Here is a 25,099-nt window from a genome sequence, read left to right as displayed (position 1 = left end):
GGCGTCTGATTGAGTCAGAGACATTCAGGAACTGGTTCCCACCTACACGCGGCGACATCAGCAACAGGGACTTAGTGTCCTGTCACCTTCTAGCCACAATTAAGACAAGGACAAACCGATACAAGAACAGTCCTATCCCGTACATGACCAACCTCCTGAATGGACTCTAGCCATATATTGAACATGTTAGCTATTGTAAGCTACGTGTGGCCACGCATTGTGTATGTGGAAACTTCCACATCGGTTTAACGTTAAACCTATCTGTTTTAAGCGTTTATTGTTGATTTTAAGAATGCAAGTTTTGTTCTGTAATTTCGTAAAAGCAGTAATTTGCCTAGCCAATGATTTTAAGTGTATAAGTATGCAATTCAGCCTGTGGCTGCTATATACTTTTATTTTTTTGAATTTTTTTTAAAGATCTTCCCATCGTCCGTAGCCATGGACTTTATTCTTTATTTACAATATTACAGAGATGTTACAGAGAAGAGAGAATCAAGAAATACCTCTCAGTACACACTCTTGCTCAAAAAGTGACGTTATCGTTCCTACATATTTTCCGTATTTGTATTTTGAAATATTGTGTTTTCCAATCATTATCAACATGTTTATATACTGAAATTTGTCAACATTATAGAGCTTATAGCCAACAATTACATGATGCAAGTCTAATGATAATGATACTGTAAATGTATTTAAGTTCGCGGGGATTTAATTTTGCGGTAGCGGGAAAATGGACTTTTCGCGGTGGATTTAAGTTCGCGGTAACACCATAGACTGCAATCTAATATCATGATAGAAAAATGTTCGCGGTGGATTTAAATTCGCGGTGAAGTGGTCACCGCGAAAACCGCGAACATTAATCCACCGCGAACATTTCTGCATTTACAGTATGCCATAGTTGATACAATACAGTTTTTCAATATGCGCCCATAAAGGCTTTACACATTTACACTCATAAAAAAGTGTTCAACGTAGTCCACAGAATCACATGACATGCTATATAGTTTTTGTCTGATCATATTGATCGAATAAACCATTCATTCATTCATTCATTCATTCATTCATTCATTCATTCATTCATTCATCCATTCATCCATCCATTCATTCATTCATTCATCCATCCATTCATTCATTCATACATTCATACATACATTCATACATTCATACATTCATACATTCATTCATTCATTCATTCATTCATACATACATACATACAACCATCCATTCACTCATTCATTCATTGATTCAAGTGGAAGAAGACGTGTCCCACTTTTCTATGATGTGTGGGTTATGTGACGTTAACAGGGTTATAGTTTTGTGTTCGTCAGCTAATGTTTCGAAATTTTTGCAGGCCTCTTCGAATAGCTCGTTTCTTTCCTGGTCGTTAGACAAAAGCATTTAGAAATATTAAGTATTACGTCTTTCACTGGTTTTGAAATACAATAGTTACAGATTCTATTGCCCACAGGTAGCTTTTTGTACCGCCCGTTCTCAATTTCAAGGAGGTGGGCGCTAAATAATTCTAAGTTTGCACATTGCTGATCTTACCTCATATTTACCTAGTAACGTTAGATAATTTTCCATTGAGTATCCCTTTTTAGTTTTTTGAAAAATCTTAACTTACCATTGTCTGTAGACAAGAAAACATGTCTTGATATATACATCTTCCAGCCTCTTTCTTAGCTAAGTACTTGCTTATTGTCTAGCTATGACCTCATAGCGTTCCAGAGAAAAGAGTAACCGGCATTGTCGAGGATTTTCTTTACGTTTTGTAATCAGCATTTCTTACAGCTCTTTCATATTTTGTCATATGTTGACCATCGCTGAAGGAGCCTGAAGGGTAAAAAAAATTACAAAATCAGGCAAAAATCACTTTGCGCACTGATGTCATCCATACAATTTATTTGATGATGCAATAATTCATGGTGAAAATTTCATTCTTATTACATAGGTATACATATATATATACATATCTTATTACCTTCGCCAAGAAGGTTATATTTTGGGTAGCGTTTTCTGTGTTTGTGTGTTTGTAGAGAACCAGTAAAACTCGAGAACGCCTGGATGCATTGTCTTGTCTTGGGCTGGGTACCGGTACGGTGCAAAACCGTTTTTTCTTCTTATTGGACCGGTCCAGAAAAACCGGACCTGAGAAAATTCGGTGGACCGGATGTTGGACCTATTGGAAAATTAGCAGATTATATGATCATACATTCACACCTTTTGGGGCTAACCGGTCGAAGAAAATGATAAGGGCGAAGTAGAGTAGAGTCTATAGTCATTTCTGCCAACATTTACAATCAATCGTAGAGATGCAGTCAGCCTTGTAGGATTTTATAACGCCAGTGGGAGTCCAATACTAGTATACTCCACAAAAAAGATTTCTTGCAAAATGGGCCATTGTTTTGAGTTTCGTCTATTCACAAGTTTTCACAAACTGAATCAGGTCTGGACCTGATCCTCTAGACCTGAACCGGACCAGGACCTGAATCTTCTGTACCGGTACCCACTTCTAGTCTTGTCATTTGGTATGTGAGTAGGTCTTGATGAGACTTTGGCCCCTAGCGGCTTGTTACGGTACTACGGCGGAACTCTCGTGTTTGATATCTCAAGTTCTGGTCATGATTTTGAGTCGTAGATGGCTCTAGCGGCTGAGAGTAAGTGCTGAAGGATTGGCTCCCCAAGCGGCTTGTTTTGGATCTGCAGTAACCGGTTTTGTGTCAGACTTTGAAACACTCAAGAAGGGGGTGACGGACCGTCATGATTTTTGGTATGTAGATAGCTGAAGTGATGCTTCATATAGTTGAAATATTAATTGGAATCAAATTTGCATCAATTAGAAAATTGTCTAAACTCTCTCTGTTTCATTGTAGGCATTCTGCAACATGTGACATTTTTCAATGAGAAAGACATCAATTTTGATACATATTATACAAAGACCTTACATTTCTTACTTAATAAACAGACAAACAATCAATATATCAGGCAGTTGTTAAGGGCTGCTCGGGAGATTCCCTACCCCATTCATCGTGAGTTTTCATTTGCATATTTGAATACAACCTGCAAAGCCTTACATCTCCAACACACATCTCCTTAACATGTAGAGCCCATGGAATACTGTGGTCTGCATGAGGCTGCCGGACTGGTAATAACTGCTACAATCCAAAGAACGTAGTCCGTTGTAAAATTAGTGGCCATACTCGAAATGTACACGTACCCTGCCGCCCGTCCACATGCGCTTCTTCACATCTTCGACACTTTTCTCTCCAGCCTCGCGGGTTGTGGAAGAGATCAAAGTTATCATGTTGCCTACCATTGCCAGACCTTGGTCGAGTGGGGGACATGCCCCTTTGTTTTATCCAACAACGCAAATATGGCCTGACACCAGTGGCCGTCAGTAGTGGCGGTAAGGTAATACGTGCGGGGAATGTTCTCTACATGCGCCTGAAATAGCCTGGATGCCGACCCACTGTGTGATATTTATCCAGACAGCTCCGCGTGACGTGGAGATATTCCCACTGGCTGGTCCTGTACAGTTGCACGTATGATGATCCAATAGGGAATCCTCACAGCAGAGAGAAAAAAATTGTACAAGTCAGGTCAAGCGATTGGGGAGACCATGAACGTGTTTAAGAAAATCTACTTAAAAACCAGTATCAACATGAACTGGAAGGAGCAAAAGTCGTTGAGGTATGTGGCATTCTACGCCGTGTTCGCACTGGGCATCGTTTGGTTTGTAATCATGCTGGTATAATGTGTTCCAGACACTGCCAGCTTCCAACATGTCTTCTGCTGCACCTCGTGCCCCCATCCCTACCCCTGATGTTGACTCTACCTCACAACAACAACAACAACAACAACAACAACAACAGCCAGGTAGGTTAGCAGATCATTCTGTTTTTATATTAACATTACTGCGCATAATTTTGGATTCATTGGAGGGATATTGTAGCAGTACACTAGGGTATGTAGAGTGAAAGTTCCCTTTTTGTAGATACAGCATGTATGGCAAGCCCGAAAGAGGCTTGACCTGTAAGACATACGGAACTGTGATGTCCCAATGGTTGTATGGGAGGCCCAGGTTGGGTTTTAATCTCCTACCAAAAATGTTTTATATACGAATATATATGTATACATGTGTGCGTGATGACGTTTTGGTACAGTCGCACATGAATCGACGCTAGATCATCCATTGTTACTTGTATTTAAAGGTTTTCAAGTATAACATACACCAGATTTAAAGGTTTGTTCGAATTTGGCTATAAAGTATCACTTTCTGTCGGTCCATAAACAGCACAAAGGTTAAAGGTTAGCCATGTCAACAAATAGATCAATGACATGGGTGACGTGTGAGCAGGCAATGGTGATGCAATAAATATGTCTCTGTCGCCTACCTAATGATTTAATCAATCTGCCACATATAACTGCCACATATAACTGCCACATATAACTGCCACATATAACTGCCACATATAACTGCCACATATAACTGCCACATATAACTGCCACATATAACTGCCACATATAACTGCCACATATAACTGCTCGTTATACTCATACTATATATTCTTTCCTAACAAAGGAGACGGATTATGACTGATGTCTCGATATCAGCCTCCATACAGAGTCATCACGTAATTCAGTACCTGGTCGTAACACAGCAACATTCCAGGCGATAGCCTTACACCATCTTACAAATCCTGCAGCTTTAACAATTTACAGCTCTGTATAACCCACTGATGGTAGTGTCGACCTAAACTTTTAGGACAGCCGCACGCCTCTAGACTCCATAATATGTAACACTAGTGAAACTGTAGTTGATCAAATTCTCTTTTGCCCACAGTGAGAAGGATCGAATTCTTGGCTTATGTGTTAAGTGCGATTCCTCTTTGGAAACAACGTCAGCTGAAGGGTTCAAGTTCGATGATCGACGATTTTCCTGCTCGTATCCTCCATTTTCCACATATGTACAAACATGTCGGATGCCAGTCCAATTGTCCTGTAAAGGACAACAGTTGTCAGCATTGCTTCCTTCCATGACCTTCTATGCACTCCCAAAATCCAGAAATGAGGCATCCCTCTTTGGCCAACTGTTTCAACACGTCATCCGTACCTTATACCTGGTACCGTCATCCAGCCCAGTACACCGTCCAAAACTGAAAACCTCTGTCCAGTTGTGTAGATTGACTTTCCCTAATGCCGAACCTCAATAACGTAACTCTTCTGTCGTGTCCAGCTCCACAAACTACGCCTCCGTCTGGACAGGGATCCGGGCGGAACCTGTGGGCAAAATCGAGCGCTATAGGATCCAAATGGCACAATGTAGCTCAACTTATCATGAAACGGCAAAAGGAAGAAGCAGAGGATCACAAGCATGACTTATTCCAGGTGAGGTTAGCTCTTTTCATTCAGCTTTCGTCAAATGTAAGCTGTGCCCACGTTATGTTTCAAATGATGTGATTTTGTTTTCAGATCCCAACCTCTGCAGTTTGCCACCCGTTTTCCAGTGAGTCGCAACTCAAGGCTGCGGTAGGATTCATGTACCATGCCCATGACTTGAGCCAATTCTTCAGACACCTGAAAAGATCTCATCTCATTTTCCCCCTTGGTCTAAGGCAATGTTGATTCGATTGTATGGATGACATCTATACGTGCATTAATTTTTTCCCATTTCTAAAAGAAACGTTTTTGGCTATTCAGTAAATCATGCAAGTCAGCTGCAAAAGTGCAAATATATAAGTAATATAAAAGTAGTACTGTATAGTCTAAGTCGGAGTAGGTCCCAAACCTGGGCGGCGCCAGAGGAGACGCCCGTATTGAGGACCTACTTCGACATAGCCTACACCACTTATCAATCAATCAATCAATCAATCAATCAAGAATTTATTAGCGTAGCAGATTTCATGTACATGGAGACACGATCTGAATAAGTCGCTAACTCACAATGTTTAAAATCGAAGGTGTTAAAATCATAACGGAGGAGAGAAATTGACATCTGGAACATAAACTTAAACTTAAACTACGTACATATAAAATACAAAATACAAACACATGTAGTCATTCTTTTTTAAAAGAATTAGAAATTTCACTTTGTGAACATTGCAACTGTCTGTGAGATTAGATTAAAACGAGTTGTTGTGGAGCACTGTCGCTTGGTATAATAATGATCGTTTGAGTCTTTCGGTCCTGCATTTAGGTAGTGTACGATGACTCGAGTTACGCAATGATCTTCCTGTCGCAACATTTCTGTCGTCAGGGACCATGAAGTGCAAAGGATGGTCACTGGCCAGCATCTGTGTGTATAGCGATCTTGCAGCGTTTTCTCGTCTAGACTGGAGGGTGGGCAAGGGAGTTAACGACGCTGGGTTGCTGCTGTGTCCGTAGATGATACGCAGAGCTCGTTTCTGTACGCGTTCGAGAGTGTTCCTTTGAGACTCAGTGCATCCAACAAAGACAACGTGGGCATATTCCAGCACTGGCCTCACTAGAGTAGTGTAGACAGTTAACAGGTCATTAGGAGGCATGTCGCCCTTGGCCAGTAAGCGGAGAAAGTGTAGTCGTTTGGAGCCCTTCGTTGTCACATGTGTGATATGGCTGTCCCATCTGAGGTTGGAATGTACCTTTAAACCCAGGTAAGTCGCACAGTCAACCACTGGCACTGCTTTCCCCCCAAGAGTAAGGGGAGGGGGCTCGGGAGGGTGTTTGGAGAAGCACCGTCTGAGTTCGTAGGATTTGTCCCCATTCATGATCATGTTTTTTTCCGCTGCCCAGGAGTCCAGTTGTGTGGCTTCTTGTTGCATGGTATCATCAGTCTCGACAGCATCACAGGGGATGGTGCGAGACAGACCTATATCATCCGCATAGCCGGTGTTATCGGTGGTTTCATACTTGGTGGTTCTTGTAGACATGTATTAATTTATATTACGCCATATTATTATATGGCGTAAATTGCAAAATATATGTATATTATTATATGGCGTAAATTGCAAAATATATGTATATTATTATATGGCGTAAATTGCAAAATATATGTATATAGAAGGATTCTTATGTCACAGAATGCCAAAGTCAAAGATGTGAGAGAGAGAGTAAAAATTTCAAAACTTTGTATCTTTCGTTTGATACACCATAGGCTATTTTGTCAATTGTTCAAATTTCCTGACCACTTACTCGGATATTCATAATGATCATGAAGCCAACTTTTGGGGGTAAGCTTTCGGACGTTCGCACCAGTAGACGTCATCGATACAGTCGAGTCAACATGGGCTTAGTCGGTAAAAACAAGGTTCACGACTCTTCGCAGTTTTGCAATGACTTGTGTGAAAATGGCCAAAGTAGTGAGTCATCCAAGTCAGTCTTTTGCTTGAGAGACAAGACGTTTTCCCATGAATTGGAAATGCCATCTTGTAGGTTATCAACTAGAGTTCCACGAACACATACCTTTGCCAAATATACCAGGTTTGTTATGTAGAATGATGTCTGCAGACAAATGCGTTACTCATTTCATTTTCTTTATAATTATATGCATGGAGTTGGTTTATAAAATTTCGGCATTGATTATGCAAATTAGATCCCAAGTTACAATTAATTGAAATCAAATTGTATCAAGCATTACTTAAGCTATCAGCATGCCAAAAATCATGATGATCCTTTGATCCATTCTTGATCCACTCTCTTCCCTCTTTCTCAGTTACATATGTGACAACTTTGATGAAAGTACTATAATGGAATGCAGTGGATTTATCAACTTTTCCTAATCAATTATGCAAATTAGCTGTTAATTTGCATAATAAGTATCACATTATATAAGTCTTCACTTAGGCTATCTACATGCCAAAAATCAGGACGATCCGTCAACACGTTCATATTTTCACATTAATTATGCAAATGAGATCATCAGTTGCATGATAAATATGTATTGACATTTCTCTCTTTCTCAGCTACATATGTGACAAGTTTTAAAGTCCTATCATGGAATGTAGTGAATTTATAAAATATCCTCATTAATTATGCAAATTAGCTGTTGATTTGCATAATTGGTATCTCATTATGTAGGCCTTCAGTTACGCTACCTACATACCAAAAAACATGATGATCCGTCAACATGTTCATATTTTCTCATTAATTATGCAAATGAGGTCATCATTTGCATAATTGATATCTATCGACATTTTTCTCCCTCCCAGCTACATATGTGACAAGTTTGAAAGTCCTATCATGGAATGCAGTGGATTTATAAAATGTCCTCATTAATGATGCAAATTAGCTTTTGATTTGCATAATTAGTATACCATTCTGTAAGTCATCACTCATTCTATCTACATACCAAAAATCATGACGATCCGTCAACACGTTGTAGAGTTATTCTCGTCTAAAGTTTGAAAGGAAACCGGCGCCTGCAGTTCCAAAAAAGCCGCTAGGGGGCCCAAACTCACAGCACTTACTCTCTGCCTCGAGGGCTATTTACCACTCAAAAATTATGACCACAGCATGTCCAGAACACGAGATTTAAAAAATTGAGTTTCCGCTGCAGTACCTTAGCAAGCCGCTAGGGGGCCCATTATCGAACTTGACCTTCGTTTTCCCGACCCCTACCCACCTACCAAAATATCATCAGGATCCATCCAAGGCTTCTCGAGTTATGCTGTTGACACACAGACACACACACACACAGACACACAAACACGCCCAAAACATAACCTTAGCCATTCTGGCAAAGGTAAAAATATCAAAAGAGGGTGTCCAGAAGAGAGGGTGTAGAATCATTCTAGGAACTAAATACACCGACTACACCACACTCTCTCCACACTCGACCGTAGCACGGACCCGTTTCTGCACCACATTCGCCGAGTCACTACTGCGGTCTGACTTCCGGGACTGGCTCCCTCCATCTAGAAACCACATTACAGGACGCACAACACGCAGTTCCGACAAACTGGACATTCCGCTCTGCAGAACAAACAGATACAAAAGTCTCCTATCCCATACTTTGTACACTTGTTGAATATGTGATTACTCGATTGTACTATACAATATTACAATGACATCATATACCCGAATGACATTATATACCCGAATGACATCATATACCCGAATGACATTATATACCCGAATGACATGCACTTATTCTAATCTACTTAAGGACCTTGTTTTGCTATATTGCTATATAATGAACTTGTTTAATTCCTGTTAATGAATGTGTTTGTACATGTTGGCGCAATTCAGCGCTTAATAAGTTGCTTCAAAGCCGTGCATTTTTAAATAAACTTGTTAAACCTTGTTGTCAACTCAAAAGCTTCTATTGTGCCCTTCATTTTTCAAACAGGATTACGAGGTTGGCGAGGACTGCCCTATTGTTTTCGGAGGCACGAAAGAAAAACACATTGATGAAGAGCTTCACGAAAAATCAACGGAAAAGACGTAAATATTTCTTGATGGTCAAAGCTTATACTATTAGATTCCTTGTCATGATAGAAAATTCGATATGTGTACTCGTAGAAGCATCTGTTTTGAATATTCTACACACGACGCGAGTCAGAATACATTTTCATCTTGGATTATTGCGTGCAAAAAACACAAAACATGCATGTGTTTACTTTTATTGTATCTTGAAACTTTGCAATATCAATTACATCTATGCAAACTGTGTTCTGTCTGTTTTAAGATAGTCTTAATAAGTTTCAATAAAACTACTGTCAAAACTGTCAAACGGAAACGCCACTGTATCTCGATGTAGTTTTTTCGTTGTTACATTATAATTGATATATTAAATCTATGTTACTTTTTGTCCTGTCGCCAGGAGAAAGTCTCGCAAATTCCTGAAGAGGGCCATGACCGCGGCATCAGAGGTGGAAGCAGGTTCTGCGCAGCCTTCTGCCTCGTCTGTGCCTATGAAAGACCGAACAACTGTGGAATACCAGAGGGTCCTGGTGGATGGAGAGGGAATCGCAGGGGTAAATAGTATGGATAATGATAAATGTTTTATTGCAAATTCATGCCTATGGGGCTAATTGCAAGTGAAGAAACACTAGATACATGAAATGAATGAATGTGGTCTAAAAACATGTAGATGATCTAAATTTCTAACATACAAATATTAAATGGATGAATGTAACGTTACATATGGTACAGAATAGGGTATTATACGTAAATAGATAGTAACTATACTAAATAGTAACTCTGGTGAATCTTTTTCTTGACAACATAGGTTCCACTTCGTGACCTACAAGATGCATCCAAAGGTTTGCTAGAAGCACTGTCCATCAGGGAAAAATACATGCGTCTCAACTTTCAAAGCTACCCCAAAACAACTTCTCGCTACTTGCGCATGGTAGACAACGAACCGACTCCGAACGAGAGCGACTTTACAGGTGTTGATGAGGGTGAGTATATCTAACTCTATACATGTATGTGGTGGACTGTTTACGTGTTTTACGCTCATACTTAACACTTGGTTTGGACACACGCGACGCAAACCAGTACAGTTGACTTGGGATATGGCCGGGAGAGATGTATCTCTAATTTCCATCGATTCTATTTCAGACACCGATTGGGCAGGGAAGTACGGCGATCCTTTTCGTTGTCGCAACGTACCGGAGAACTTAAACTACCCTTACAAAATGGTGGAAGGTGTGGTGTACGTGTATAAGGATGATACCAACATGAATGCCGGGCAGCCCATAGACCTACCTTACCCCGACAAGGATGCCTTCCTGAAAGACTACATGCTGATGCTGGCACTGATGAGTGATGGACCAATGTAAGTAACTCTGTTCATTCCTACAGTCGTCTTCTCATAATGTCTACTACATTTCAAATCACTGACGCATTTTACCTTCGTAAGAAGGTTATGTTTTTGGTTTGGATATGGTGGAGTGACTCTAGGTGCGGTCGGCATAACTCTTGAATCAATTGATGGATGTTCATGATTTTGGGGAGGTAAGTCAAAGTTGATGAGACGAAGGTCAAGTTTGCCTTCTAGCGGGTTCCGTTGTTACTGCAGCGGACTCTTTGTATTTGTTGATTTGTTACCAGGATAACAAGAGATGCTATGGATGGGTCAAATAAAAGTAAGACCAAGTCCGATAGTGGCACCTAGAAGCTATGTACAGTACTGTATAGGACTTAACAAATGTGTGTTCAAGTTCTGGAATGCCGTAGTAGTTATAGAAACAATGTCCAATATATATATATAAACAATGAACAATGAATCACACACACACACACACACACACACACACACACACACACACACATATATATATATATATATATATATATATATATATATATATATATATATATATATATATTATGTAGCGTTAAAGAAGTGAAGATTAGTAGGATCCTCAAGCGCCAAGCTTCCCTATACGGGGTGTGCGTGCAGAGTCACGGCATGGACTGAGTGAACAGCTGTGGTGACTTACATTTTGCTTTTTTTTCAGAAAATCCTTCTGCTATCGCCGACTTCAGTTTTTAGACTCCAGGTTCAAGATCCACCAACTTCTGAACGAACTTGCCGAGTCGGCAGAGACAAAGCAATCCCCACACAGGGACTTCTACAATGTTCGGAAGGTGAAGTTCAAAGTTGCTAAAGTGGCAAAACTTTTGAGCAATCCTGTTGACATAATCTGACGGCGGACGCTCACATAGAACAAAATGTGTATTGCAGAAACTGTATATCTGAATAGTTCACACAGCTTAGAAGCTTTCGGTCAGCGCATTGAGATTTGGATACAGGATTGCACTGCAGTGTATCTATGTAAGGTCCTAAACCATGGTAACATGTGCTCCTCTCACCACACAGGTGGATACACACATCCACGCGTCGGCCTGTATGAACCAGAAGTCTCTCCTCAACTTCATGCGGACTAAAATTAATCAGTTTGGCGGAGAAATTGTCATCAAAGCTGATACCAAGGAAAAGACACTAAAAGAGGTGAGTATTTAAGATGTGAAAAGTTGTTCTCGGTAACTAAAACTTGACTCCATTTTTGTTTCTTTTGATAATTGAAGATGCAGGTTTCCCAGATAACGCAACGGTAGTATGTGAGAGTGTGTTGTTAATATACTGTTAGTATATTTCATAGATATGCGTAAATAAACAGGTCTAATATTATTTTCTACTTAATGCAGGTTTTTGACGAAGAAGGTTTAACAGCGTACAATTTGACAGTGGACAGTCTGGATTGCCATGCAGTGAGTCCTGCTATTCGCTTACTACAGTAATATCTACTACAGTTAGGGAGCATTCACACGAGTGCGTATATACAATTCCATATGAGGGTTCCGTCATGTTGACATTCTGTTGAAGAAGTTGCATTTCACCTTGACTTTACTATGCAACCTGGTTATCGAAAACGGCCGCATACTTTACCAAAACCAGAAATTTGGACCTAATACGAACTTGAATACACGTTCGTCCGTATCATATTCAGTCAATACACAGATATACGCTCAAAATTCCGAGTATTTTGCGATGACATTGACGTATGTGCGACGCACACCTATATCAACCAATTGAGCGCCTCTATTGGGGTGCAAATACTATTTTAGGGCACTGGGCAGTACCGTACGTACACCTGGGTAATTCTTACACAAAACGATTGAGATGCGTATTGAAGTATGTATTATGTGTACGAATGCATATGAAAAAGTGTGAATGAAGAACTAGATAGGCAACATTTCCGGAAAAACGTAGTATGTTTCCCTCCCAGTGATTTGCCGTTGTGAAGCTGCTCACACACAATACTACACCAGTAGGCTTCGACTGAGGCGTCTCCCTCACCACACCAAAAACAAGTGCTTTTATAGAAGCTGGCATTTTGCCAAAGGTTGCGTGTGTGAAAGTTTTTTTCCTAGTTATTAGAATGTCATGTAAATAGAGTAACTAACCTGTCCTTCCCACGAGGTGATATGGTCGCATGGAGAGATTCGCAAATATGCAAATTAGGTATGTCCAAGAATGAGCAAATGACATGTTTTGTGAAACATTTTGTCATACAATATGCAATAGTTTTAGAGAAAATCAGTTCCTCCTTGTGTAATTTTGTGATATAGATGTACTCGTAGTATGGGCATTTTAAGGAAAGTAAGAACGACATATGAGCAGAGACATGTATCGCACGTCTGTTCGTTCATTCCAACATTCCAACAGCTTTCAAGTTATTTTCGGTTGTTTTCGGTAGTTTTAAGGTGTTTTCGGTTATAAGTGAAAGTTGTTTTCGGGTGTTTTCAGTCGTTTTCAGAATTTAGTGAGACCCCTACTGGTACTGCCCCATTTAAATATGATCATGTGAATGAATACTTCAGCAAAGAACAGTACGGTACAAACGCCTTTCTGTCGTATTACAGGATAGGCAAACCTTTCACCGTTTTGACAAGTTCAATTCTAAGTACAACCCGGCAGGGTGCGGCATTCTGCGGGACATCTTCATCAAGACAGACAACTTTATCCACGGCCGGTACTTCGCAGAGATAGTGAAGGTGGGTGTTGTCATCAGTTTGAAGCTGCAGGTAATGAATGAAAAATTCCGTTTGCATTGGAAACGGAACTAGTGTAGAGCTCCACGACCCCATACCTTCGCCAAGTGATTTCGTCTCATAACAATGCAAATCATTTGCATCACCCATGTGTGAAAATCTCTACCAGGGATTTCATCCGTTTGAAATTTTCAGCATTCTTCTACCGCTAAGATTATGCAAATAATGTACTTATTTGTAATGGAGGAGGTAAATAAAGCCGAATCATAAGTTTTCATCACTTAAGTAAACAAGATTTCGGAAACTTCATATCTCCATGAAATATTCTGATTATGCAAATTACTTTCACATCTGCATATTCTATGATTGGTTAATTAAATTACACTGGTCACAATGTTGACAATCCAATCAATTACTACAAGCACATGTACTTAGAAGAAGTATGACACTTTAACATTAACTATGCAAATTAGGGCTTGTTTGCATAACTGCTTATTTTGCACCTGCCACAAACGACATTAAGTATTTGGGTCCTATAATGAAAAAAAAACTGTAAAAGATTACTTTGACCTTTGTCTTCCCAGCACCTATATACATACCAAATATCATCGAAATCCATCAAAAGGTTCTTGGGTTATGCTGACTACAAAAATCGGGAAACGAAACACACACGCGCGCGCGCGCACACACACACACGCGCGCGCACGCACACACACACGCGCGCGCGCACACACACACACACACACAATATAGGGATGATTGTGCATTTATGCATATGTCATACATCTCATTATGTTAATCCTCACCTTCAGTTAAGTTTCCAACAAAAATGCCCACATGCTGCAAAGGCCAGGACTACACCACATACTCTCTGCCTCAAGAACTATCTGCCACTCAAAAGTCAAATAACGTTAGCATGTCCGGATACAAAAACTGGAAGTTCCGCTGCGGTACCAAAGACCGATTATCAAACTTCGCCTTCGTTTTCACGACACCGACCCAACTACCAAATATCATGAAGAATCTCCAGAGACACTCACCAACACCGAACCACAAACAGCACCGAAAACAAAGCCCAAACACAGCTTGACAGTTGACATGCATTTGAGGTAACTGAACTTTAAGTAGGTCTAAAAATCAATTGGAAACATGATTGTTTTTTTTTCTCCTATCTGTCTGAAGCAAACCATGTCTGAGCTGGAGTCCAGCAGGTACCAGTACGCCGAGCTGAGGCTGTCCATCTACGGCCGGGCCATGGACGAGTGGGACAGGCTGGCCGACTGGTGCGTCACCAACAGAGTGTTCTCCAACCAAGTCCGCTGGATGGTCCAGATCCCTCGACTATAGTGAGTACCCACCATGTAGTCGTGTCTGTGCATGGGGTCAAGTCAGCCACTACTCTACGCACATCCACATGTTTATTTTACAAAACTTGTATCGGAATAGATATTTAAGTCTCCTGATGACCGAGGCAATTTTCCCCGAGGACAGAACTGAAATCGTTTTGTATACGATGTACGTTAAGCAGTAGAAGTGTGAATTCTATTTGACATTGCATTTGGGAATGTTATGACACTGACGACATCTAAACTGTTGGGTCACGGATATGTTCATTTTAACTCCATTACACTCCATTACTTCATGATTCATCATGATATCTACAGTGCATTGAGAACGCAGTTTTCTGTAGTGACTTCACATTAAAAATTATATCTTTAGACATATATCATGTAAATTCAGTTGGTTGGTCATTGGATCAGGACACATATCAAAATGCAAAATATCCCTTTTGCGGGATTTTAATTTTTACGTGGCACGAAAACAGATGTTCAGAATTGACATTCGACCACACATGAAATGTAGTTCCCATTGCCTTGCATAACATTCTACTATAGGCCTCAGTCTGAGAAGTTTGAGAGGTCTCAGACTGTGCAACTGGTCTCCGAGCAACCAGTCAGCTTTCCCTAGATGAAAAGAATATCCGCCGAGCCTTTAGTGCGATCCCTCTCAGAATGGATGTGACATGGGACCTTGTTTATGATTACGTCACTATGTCCTTTCCCTGATATTTCCATGATCATGATGACAAAGACTTGGTTTGTTGTTCCAGTGATGTATATCGTTCCAAAGGATCCATGCAGAATTTCCAGCAGATGTTGGATAACGTCTTCTTGCCTCTGTTTGACGCCACTATAAACCCACAGAAGCACCAGAATCTGCACATCTTCCTGAATTATGTAAGGATAGTTTCGTACACGGTTCCCATAGTCACCTCACAGATCATAGGCACAACACTTTCACTGATGCATGTATTACCGTCTTCTGTTCTTGTATATATACAAATATACTAATCATAAACCAATCTGTTTGAATGAAGGTGTATCCGACGCGAGTTGAGAGGACATTTGACGACGCTGTTATATAATCTGTCCAATACTGAGAGTAACACCGTTGAAGAGATTCATTAGTCACGTATGTTCACAGTTAATAAAAGTTTTCATCGATCAGTGACTTATCAAAGGTAAGCAAACATACCTCCAAATTTTCGATGACTGTCAGTCCATCATGTTCACGGAGTAACCTAGTTCTCGCGAGAGTTGCGAGAACTAGGTCGAGGCTTGCGTGGATCTTCTGCCCCTCACCCCCGCCTCCTTGCGGAGTAGAGGTAAGTAAGACTTGGGCAGCTCCCATCCATCGTTCCGGTTCAGTTTTGCTCCTTCCAATTGAATGTGGACTGCTTCTTTAACCTTCCGATGTGCATTGCGTGGCTCTTGGTCAATGATCATAATATTGTCAGAGATGGGTTTGGTCGTTACAATGTGGCGCGATTTGAGTAAGTGCTGACTGAGCGCGGATTTGCAATCCTTGTTGTCTATGGACTTCTGATGCTCTGCGGTTCGTTCACCTAACGATCTTTCAGTTTCCCCTACATATACCTCCCCACACTGTTCACACGCTAATAATGTGAGCCTATTCTCCAAACCCGGTTATACTCTCCGCAATGCCCTTGTTCGACCTAAAGACCCACTTGGACCCAGTGAAAAGTGTGGTGTCATTTACAAGATAGCGTGTGAACAGTGTGGGGAGGTATATGTAGGGGAAACTGAAAGATCGTTAGGTGAACGAACCGCAGAGCATCAGAAGTCCATAGACAACAAGGATTGCAAATCCGCGCTCAGTCAGCACTTACTCAAATCGCGCCATATTGTAACGACCAAACCCATCTCTGACAATATTATGATCATTGACCAAGAACCACGCAATGCACATCGGAAGGTTAAAGAAGCAGTCCACATTCAATTGGAAGGAGCAAAACTGAACCGGAACAATGGATGGGAGCTGCCCAAGTCTTCCTTACCTCTACTCCGCAAGGAGGCGGGGGTGAGGGGCAGAAGATCCACGCAAGCCTCGACCTAGTTCTCGCAACTCTCGCGAGAACTAGGTTACTCCGTGAACATGATGGACTGACAGTCATCGAAAATTTGGAGGTATGTTTGCTTACCTTTGATAAGTCACTGATCGATGAAAACTTTTATTAACTGAGAGTAACACATTTTTCACGGCATCAAAAGTATGATGGAAAACATTGAACTAGAGCCTCAGCATTTCGATAAATTTATCATTATGGGGAGACTCGTATTGTAAGCCACGTGGCATTTCATTATCATCATTACACCAGAACTGGTTGTCATTCACAGCTGCAGACCACACTTCTGATAATGATAAACCTCAAACAACCTGGTTTTACAGGAAAAGATAAGAAGTAGTTTTTACGACGGATACAATTGTTACGACAGTATAAGCGTCTGAGTTGCACTCCAACTTCCACAAGGTAAATAACTGAATCGACAGTTTGGTAAATATTTGTAATAATACACTTGTGTTTACCTGTAGTTTGTAGACCACATGAACGTTATCTCCTGTTGTCTACAGGTGACAGGATTTGATTCAGTTGATGACGAGTCAAAGGCAGAGCGCCACCTGTTCAACCAGCAAAGCCCAACCCCGGATAAGTGGACCATGAAAGACAGTCCTCCGTACACCTATTACATGTACTACATGTATGCCAACCTGGTTGTTCTCAACCACCTCAGAAAGTACGAAGACTATTTTGAATGTTACGTAGTAAATAGAGAATGGCAATAGAAATATATGAAAGATTATGCTTTTACCTTGTGCTTTTTGTGATACACATAACAATACATGTAAGATGGCAATGTCATGTTAAAATTTCGTAGTACAATGATGTACTTTCTTTCAACACTAGTTTGTATATGGATCTAAATTTAGTTTTCAACAAAAACGACCCAAACAACCCATTCCGTTGTCTTTCAACATACCCCTATTGGAACCAGCGCTTAACGACGTTTAACTAGACAAAAGTCAGAATAGTGGATACTGAACAGGTCTACTTTGTAAGAGGTATAAAGGAGGCAATATAGATCAGGGCACTCATAAAGCAGAGACGGAGGTTTTATAAACTTGTTGGAACATTTGGCCAATTGCTGACGTCACGTATCCGTAAGATCACGCGTTAATACGATCACTTGACTGTAACTCTCGCGAGTTAACGTTCTGACGTTATTGGTCATTATTGATTATGGTTGAGATGGCAGTGGTCGTTGAAAGATTGATCCGTGTACACCTCACTGGTGGAGAAAAGGTTCTCAATGTACTATCAGGTTGATACAGAGAGCCCCCTACACCACATGATCAGGTTAATATAATGTGTGACTCAACTGTAGATTAATGGAACCTCTTAATCATTACAGACAATCGATACATGATTTTCTCTATCGCATCATTATTCAGTAATTTATTACGCCCAAAATGCAAATCTTACAATTTCCTCTTAGTCCACGAATCAACAGTTTCTCCATTCCCCTTGCTACGAGGCTAGCGTCAGCCTGAGAAAGTGTTCTTCTCATTGTCCAAGCTTGTCTGTTGCCCAGGCAGCGGGGTATGAGGACGTTCAACCTGCGGCCACACTGCGGGGAGGCAGGAGATGCTCGTCACCTGGTCTCAGCGTTCATGCTGTCTGAAAACATTTCTCATGGACTCAATCTGAAGAAGGTATTATCAGTGACGATATGCTTGTTCAGCTATATCAATGGGAGACAATAGTGCTAATACCCCTGTCACATTTGGCGAAAATCGATCGGACGACGATTCTGCGGCAATCGCCCGAGCCTCGCTTATAATAATAACTTTATTTCACATCAATTGTACAAGGTACAAAGGATGACTTGTATGTGACAGGGATGGTTTTCAGGTGAAAAATACGCGCAACCCTCTGTCGAACTTAAATATAGCCGATCTTCCATCGATACGCCCGAAGATCGTGGATAATGTGACCGGGGCAATAAGCAACGTGGTAAAGTAGCCTTCTAGAATTCGTATTGAATACAAATCTTCAGTCTTAGATGTTACGACTTGTGATAAGGAAGGAAAACTATAATATTGACATATGATAAAACCAAGGTCTTACGCGTAAAGAGAAGATGATTTGAATGTCCACATCGAATGCACAGTATGAACATCTGCTGTCTTAAAACGTAAGCTAACAGTTACTCAAGGAACTGGATAGAACTAGTAAGGGAGGCAATATATGAGAGAATGTACATCGTAAAATCAATGCTGCCCTACCACCCCGAAAGACAACATTAGCTCATGTATTGAAGCAACAGGAGCACAATGTCTTATTAGCTTATAACATTGTCCTGACTTTGTTTTCAGATTTAACACATCAATTCAGACTTTTGTTTAAAAACAGGAATCTCCAGAGACGAAAGACAGCATCTAAAAGATAGTGTATGCTGAAATGTCTGACCTTTTTCAAAGTTTACCCAGTTGGTTGAATAACTCTTACATTGTGTATCTTATTACCTGGATGACCTGCTAGCTGAAAATAGAACGATGGAATGATTTAAACAAGCTTTATAGCGTTGGTGCTATCGAACGAAGCATCCTAGAAATTGAATAGAAAGTGACGAGAGCTGGAAAAGTTCTCTTTTCTTTCTACTCATGCCAATTTCATTATGTCCTCGAATATTCAAAACTCGATTTTCACGACTTTGGCAAACGACTTCAAAGAAAATCAACGACGCCAAAACTTTTGAAAATGATTCGCTGGACTATAATGTTAATCACGACAGATTGTGTAAATAATGTCGTCATCACACATAATAACACCTTTTTTTGCCCTTAGAGCCCAGTTCTGTACTACTTGTTTTACTTGGCGCAAGTAGGAATCGCGATGTCACCTCTGAGCAACAACAGCCTGTTCCTGGATTATAACCGCAACCCTCTGTACGAGTATCTGTCCAGAGGACTCAACATCTCACTCTCAACTGATGATCCTCTGCAATTTCACTACACAAGGGTAACGTTTACATTTTCTGCTGTAACTCGCATCATAGGTATATTAATCAATTATAAACACAATCAACTGCCAGTCCAGTAAAAAGTAGTATGACAGTTTATCTGTGTTGGTAAAAACATTATGAAAGAAGACTTAACTTCAACCAAGTTTATCTCACTGCTGCTAATTCAGAAGTATCTCGGCATATTCAGATGCAATCTCCAGGACACGTTGTTTTGCTGGACAAAGTAAAAAAATTCTAGATTCGGAACAAGGTTTCTTTGCGAAAGGAGTGAATAGAGAATCTGTGCACTCGTGTATTATCGTTCACTTTCTGACCTTGAACAGAGACGGGCAGCGACACAGGTTATTTGGCACTTACGAGCCGTTACTGCAGTCGCGTTTCTTCATCGATACATCCCGGAAATAGCAATAGACGGATCCATTTGAAAGAAAATAGAGAAAAAAATTGGGCAAGTCCAAACTGAATTTTGTTGTTGGTCAGATAAAGTTTAGTCTTCTTTCATGAGTAATATGGGTGCATGTTGCAATTTCTTAATTGGCTGTGAACACGAGGCCAATGCTGAGACCATGGGAGCGCTGGGACGAAATAGTCGGCTTGTTAAGAGCAGAATTGAGTCTAATCGATAATATGTATACGACGTCTAAAATGAATAAACTTAAGAGTCCGCCTACAAATAAAGCTTGCAATGCAGATGAAATCATCTAGAAACAAAGAAGAATGGAAAACTGAAGTTGTGTGGTAGGTGTATCCATCAACACACATGGGCCTTGGGCTGGAACCAGTAGAACCTAAACTAAGAAGACAGTTGAATGTTCCTTATGTCCTGCTAACAGCGTGCCATGACGTGCCAGGGGTAGGCGTGTATCTCACCTGTGACTATCGCCTGACACGTACTGAATGTCACGTACTCAGTTTCGGCACAAACTACTTTATTGGATATATCAGTGTTACCACATTAAAAACCAACGTACCATGTAAAGATCCATAAAACGATTTGTAGTGATCGCGCTTGTTGGCGACTACTTCCTGTCTAGTCTGAGCCCATTTGCATCCAGTAAGTTACAACATAGCCAATGGTGCTAGACCATTTCAGGCGACCAATCAGCGCCTATTGGAGACGTGAATGTCTTTCACAAACTGACGAGGCCCATGGACATTAGTGTCAGTATGAGGAGCATGTTACAGAATGCACACATCGTCGTGAATGGAAACACCTGTACATGGTACTTTGTCTTTGTTCTTGTCGGATAGGAGCCACTGATGGAGGAGTATGCCATAGCTGCACAAGTCTGGAAGCTGACCAACTGTGACATGTGTGAGATAGCCCGGAACAGTGTGGCTATGAGCGGTCTGTCCGAAAAGGTCAGGCCTATCGTGCTATTACATGGCATTGAACTTGAAATAAAAAGGGTCCACCGTGTTGGTAGAAGTCATTCTGGATCAAAGTTGAACTGTAATTTCCAACACCAAAATTGGACTTACCCAAATTTGAAAGCAGCCATTTACATCAGGGCTCTAGCTTTTCTGAAACTCATGATCACCGAGTCACGTGTTCTATCTGCATAACGTGACGCCACAGAACCAGTTGATAGCTCATTCTTTGAGAAAGACTAGAGTTGGACAGCCCAATATTTGGGTAAGTCAAATCCGCTCACTCATCTCCGCTTACTCCCGGGAGGGTCGCGATGCCCTGGCATACAGGTCTCCAGTCAGTTCTGTTCCTGCATGCCTCCCAGGCTGCGGTGATGGTGAGGCCGGTAGCGTGCTGTAGGTCGTTGGCCAGTTGGTCAAGCCATTGCGTCTAGGCCGTCCTCTGGGTAGCACACAACTATTGTTCAGTCTGACCTTCGTTTGAGTCGAGAGTTTCCTGTTGGACCACACAACACGTTGTCAAGGCTTGCCATCGCGGATGCGGCACGTCCGATGCGCATCTGGACATCAGCATCGCTCTTACAGTTAGATTGCGTGTTGAAAATTTAAGTTCAACTTTGATCGAGAATAGAAAAAAGAAAACACAATTCCGTCACTCGTAAGTAACAACGTGCTTGAATAACAGACAGGCTCCTCCAGAGATGTATCTCGTGGATATAGGCGAATTCTTTTTCCACAACCAGCAGGTACATTGCTTACGTTTCAGACACCTTCGTCAGAGCTTCTAACTGGAGTTCTGCATCTCACCGCCATATGTAGCCGATGTAGGTGGCGCTTTGCTGTGAGAAAACAATCCCAAACGTGTCTAAGCTTGTATCCCCCCTCGTCCCGGTTCGTTCACTGGGATTAACTTTCTAATCCAGATCGCCTCCTTAATCCACCGTGCCCGCCTGTTATCTTCGAAACGTAAGCAATGTAAGTACCTGCTGGTTGTGTAAAAAGAATTCTCCTATATCCTAAATATATTCTACCAACCTGATGACACTAATGTATGTAATATTTGAACCTTGGTTGAGTTTTAAGGAATTGTTTTGGCGTATGTCCGATGACATGACGTAGGCGACACCTTCTATTGACCTCCCCTACGACGATATTGCGCACCCTATAGGTTTCCGTCAGGGCCGGAGGAATAGTTTAAACATAAAATGCAATAGTCACAAACGTTGTAGGCCATTGTGCAGTGTGTAAGTTAAGGGGGAGGAGGTAAATTGAAGCTAAAATCAGCCATTGCCGAGCGTATTAGGCACATTTTGAGCCATGATGATTTGATTATATGGATGACATTTGACATATGGACGCGCATCAATGTCTGGCCGTTTTCAAAAGGATTTTTCAAAGCAGTAGTAAAATGAACACATAAATGCAATAGGTTGCAAAAAATATTGGAAAAATGGTTGATAATAACATAAGTGCCACTTTGATTCCAAGGTCGAAGTTATGAAAGAACAAAAATAAAGAATCGGTATTACATACTTGGTGTGTTATTTAATGCACCTTTCTGACAACTTAGATTTCATACTGAAGGCAACATTTTTTTATTTGCCCGCTTGCATCAATTTTGGGGTTTCCATCGAATACCATCCATATAATCAAATTAACATGGCCTTAACAGAAAAAAATGTGGTCGATGGCATGGATGATATGAATATATCAAGTCATTTCTCGTCGTTGCAGATGAAGAAGCACTTCTTGGGAGAAAAGTATCGTGAGAAGGAGGGCCCTGCCGGAAACACCGTCCTCAAAACCAACATCCCCAACATCAGAGTTGCCTACCGTTTTGAGACAATGACGGAAGAGCTCGCATTGCTTTGCAACGGGGCAAAAGTGTTTGACTAGCGACATTTGCCAGCCCCTGTATTTAGGAAATATAACTCATTCAAGGTGCATTATATGTGGACTTGGAGTGAACTTGAGCTTTAAGTACAGAACAAATGCAACTGTTACGGAATAGTTCCTAACACGTGTTACACAAGATTTATTTTCTTCATAATAGATTTCGTATCATGTACATGTCTAAACGCTTTAGAGAAAGAAACATTTTTGTTGAAATGACTTTGAAATGATTCAAAGAAAGTGAAAAGCAAATGATTGTGTTTCTAACTTTACCCCTTAGGCTTTGCACAGTTATGACATTTTCATGCGTCCCAAATCTGATCAGTGTTAGATCTGAGCCCAGCTCTAAGACTAGCCACATGGGCAGTCATGAAGCGACCAGTCGATCTGACTGTCATCTATTTCTACCAATAGCAAGATCGTTAGTATCAATGTAACGTCAAGCAAGTCCCACAATTCCACCGGGTACCCTTTGGCCACCACATGGTGTTATCGACGACGTTTCAAGGCTGCTCTAAACGTTTAGATGTCTGAAGTGTCCATGGGGATTACTGGTGCTGCATCATTAAAAATAATTCATCACCGTTTGTTTATGGAAAATTGAACTCTTCAGGTTCCCTGCTTCTTTACAGTTGACAGGACAAAATGTTGTTGTCCAGTGTACCATGTAACGCACTGGTAACAAATGCAGCAACCACCTCTGTCCGACGCCGTGTAAAAGCCTTGACTGACAGTCGCCACCATGTTGCAATGGGGTCCTTGTCTACTATTGCACGGAAACGAGTCATGACTCACGGACACATCCTATATGAAAAGTTCTAGTTCATAGTCTGCAAACTTCCTGGCGCGATTTCTGGACAATGCTGGTTGCTGGTTATCTGAGTAGTTAAGTAGCCTGTTCCTTTTAACCAGCCTTTATTCCCCGTTGATTACAGAGATAATAGTTACATTTGGAACCTATGCAAACAATTTTGATGGAAAGTTGACTGTTATTTCGTCTCTTGAAAACATCAGCGATGGTGCAGGAAGACATCCAAGTATTTATGGCTCGTCCGACTGTAGGAGAAGTCTGAATTTTCATAATGCTTATTAATATAACAAGGGTAAACCACATTATAGTGCGGCAAACACAAACCGCAACCTATACAACGTGTTAGTTGTAACTTAAAAAGTTCGTTTGTGTTGGTAAAAGGCATCCTGGATCAATGTTGAATTGTCATATCCAACCCAAAAAATCACGTAAGACTCGATGGGTAGATTTCCAGGTAGATTTACCGGTGGCATAAGATAGCATCAAAGTGGCCTGCTGACCCCTTTGGCCGGCAATATCTTTGGCCAGTATCTTATGCCACTGGTAAATCTGCTTGGAGATTATCCATGGGCACAGCCGCTATTTTGCCTTTTCTTCACAAAGGGCACTTCAAAGCAAGTCCCGATGGGACCAAAACAAATATTTCTGTCATTCTGTTGGGATATTCCATAACCATTGCGCCGATGACTTTCTACGCCGGGCCACAAATACTTAGAAGTCTCTACTCAAGGGAGAGTTCGAGATATTTGCGTGTGATCTATATTGGTGTGTTAAGGCATGTTGGAAGCTGGCTTAATTTTATACATGTGGTGGAAATAAATCTCCAGCAAACCTGTGCAATCGTCCTACTTTGAAATCCTCTCAGATATGTTAAGATTTTACATGAATTCGAATATCATTGAAGAGGTTCATCAATCACGTATGCATACAGTTACAACAATTTTCTTCAATCAATGACTGTTTTGTAAAGGTACAGTACATACATTGTACCTCCCAAATTTTCGATGTCTACCAGCACTTCTTCGTCAAGGGGAATGACCTAGTCTCAGTTCTCGCGAAATTTCTTACGTTTTGTGTATTTCATTGTCTTTTAAGTCATACTTTTACGTCTTACGCAATATTCAAATTATAAAATCCAGACTGTAAGCAAATCCAA

The 25,099-nt window shown here is 40.9% G+C and overlaps 1 protein-coding gene across 3 annotated transcripts in view; it reads left to right on the top strand.

The window, feature by feature from the left end:
* Positions 1-24,778, top strand: part of LOC118405574 (AMP deaminase 1-like) — a 34,953-nt gene extending 10,175 nt beyond the window's left edge. For all 3 annotated transcript variants that reach the window (XM_035805122.1, XM_035805124.1, XM_035805123.1), the window contains exons 2-18: positions 3,765-3,876; positions 5,237-5,388; positions 9,326-9,420; positions 9,800-9,953; positions 10,208-10,382; positions 10,543-10,759; positions 11,445-11,574; positions 11,807-11,938; positions 12,136-12,198; positions 13,354-13,485; positions 14,665-14,828; positions 15,593-15,719; positions 17,416-17,579; positions 18,435-18,555; positions 19,691-19,864; positions 21,120-21,230; positions 22,974-24,778. In XM_035805122.1, the coding sequence (XP_035661015.1) occupies positions 3,765-3,876; positions 5,237-5,388; positions 9,326-9,420; positions 9,800-9,953; positions 10,208-10,382; positions 10,543-10,759; positions 11,445-11,574; positions 11,807-11,938; positions 12,136-12,198; positions 13,354-13,485; positions 14,665-14,828; positions 15,593-15,719; positions 17,416-17,579; positions 18,435-18,555; positions 19,691-19,864; positions 21,120-21,230; positions 22,974-23,135 (2,385 nt within the window). In that variant the 3' untranslated portion in view covers positions 23,136-24,778. The remainder of the gene's footprint in view (positions 1-3,764; positions 3,877-5,236; positions 5,389-9,325; positions 9,421-9,799; positions 9,954-10,207; positions 10,383-10,542; positions 10,760-11,444; positions 11,575-11,806; positions 11,939-12,135; positions 12,199-13,353; positions 13,486-14,664; positions 14,829-15,592; positions 15,720-17,415; positions 17,580-18,434; positions 18,556-19,690; positions 19,865-21,119; positions 21,231-22,973) is intronic.
* Positions 24,779-25,099: the final 321 nt, after the last annotated feature.

The sequence above is a fragment of the Branchiostoma floridae genome, chromosome 18, assembly GCF_000003815.2.
Source record: "Branchiostoma floridae strain S238N-H82 chromosome 18, Bfl_VNyyK, whole genome shotgun sequence".
Lineage (NCBI taxonomy): Eukaryota > Metazoa > Chordata > Leptocardii > Amphioxiformes > Branchiostomatidae > Branchiostoma > Branchiostoma floridae.
Note: the sequence above shows the minus strand (reverse complement) of the source record. Positions and strands in the feature narration are given on the sequence as shown.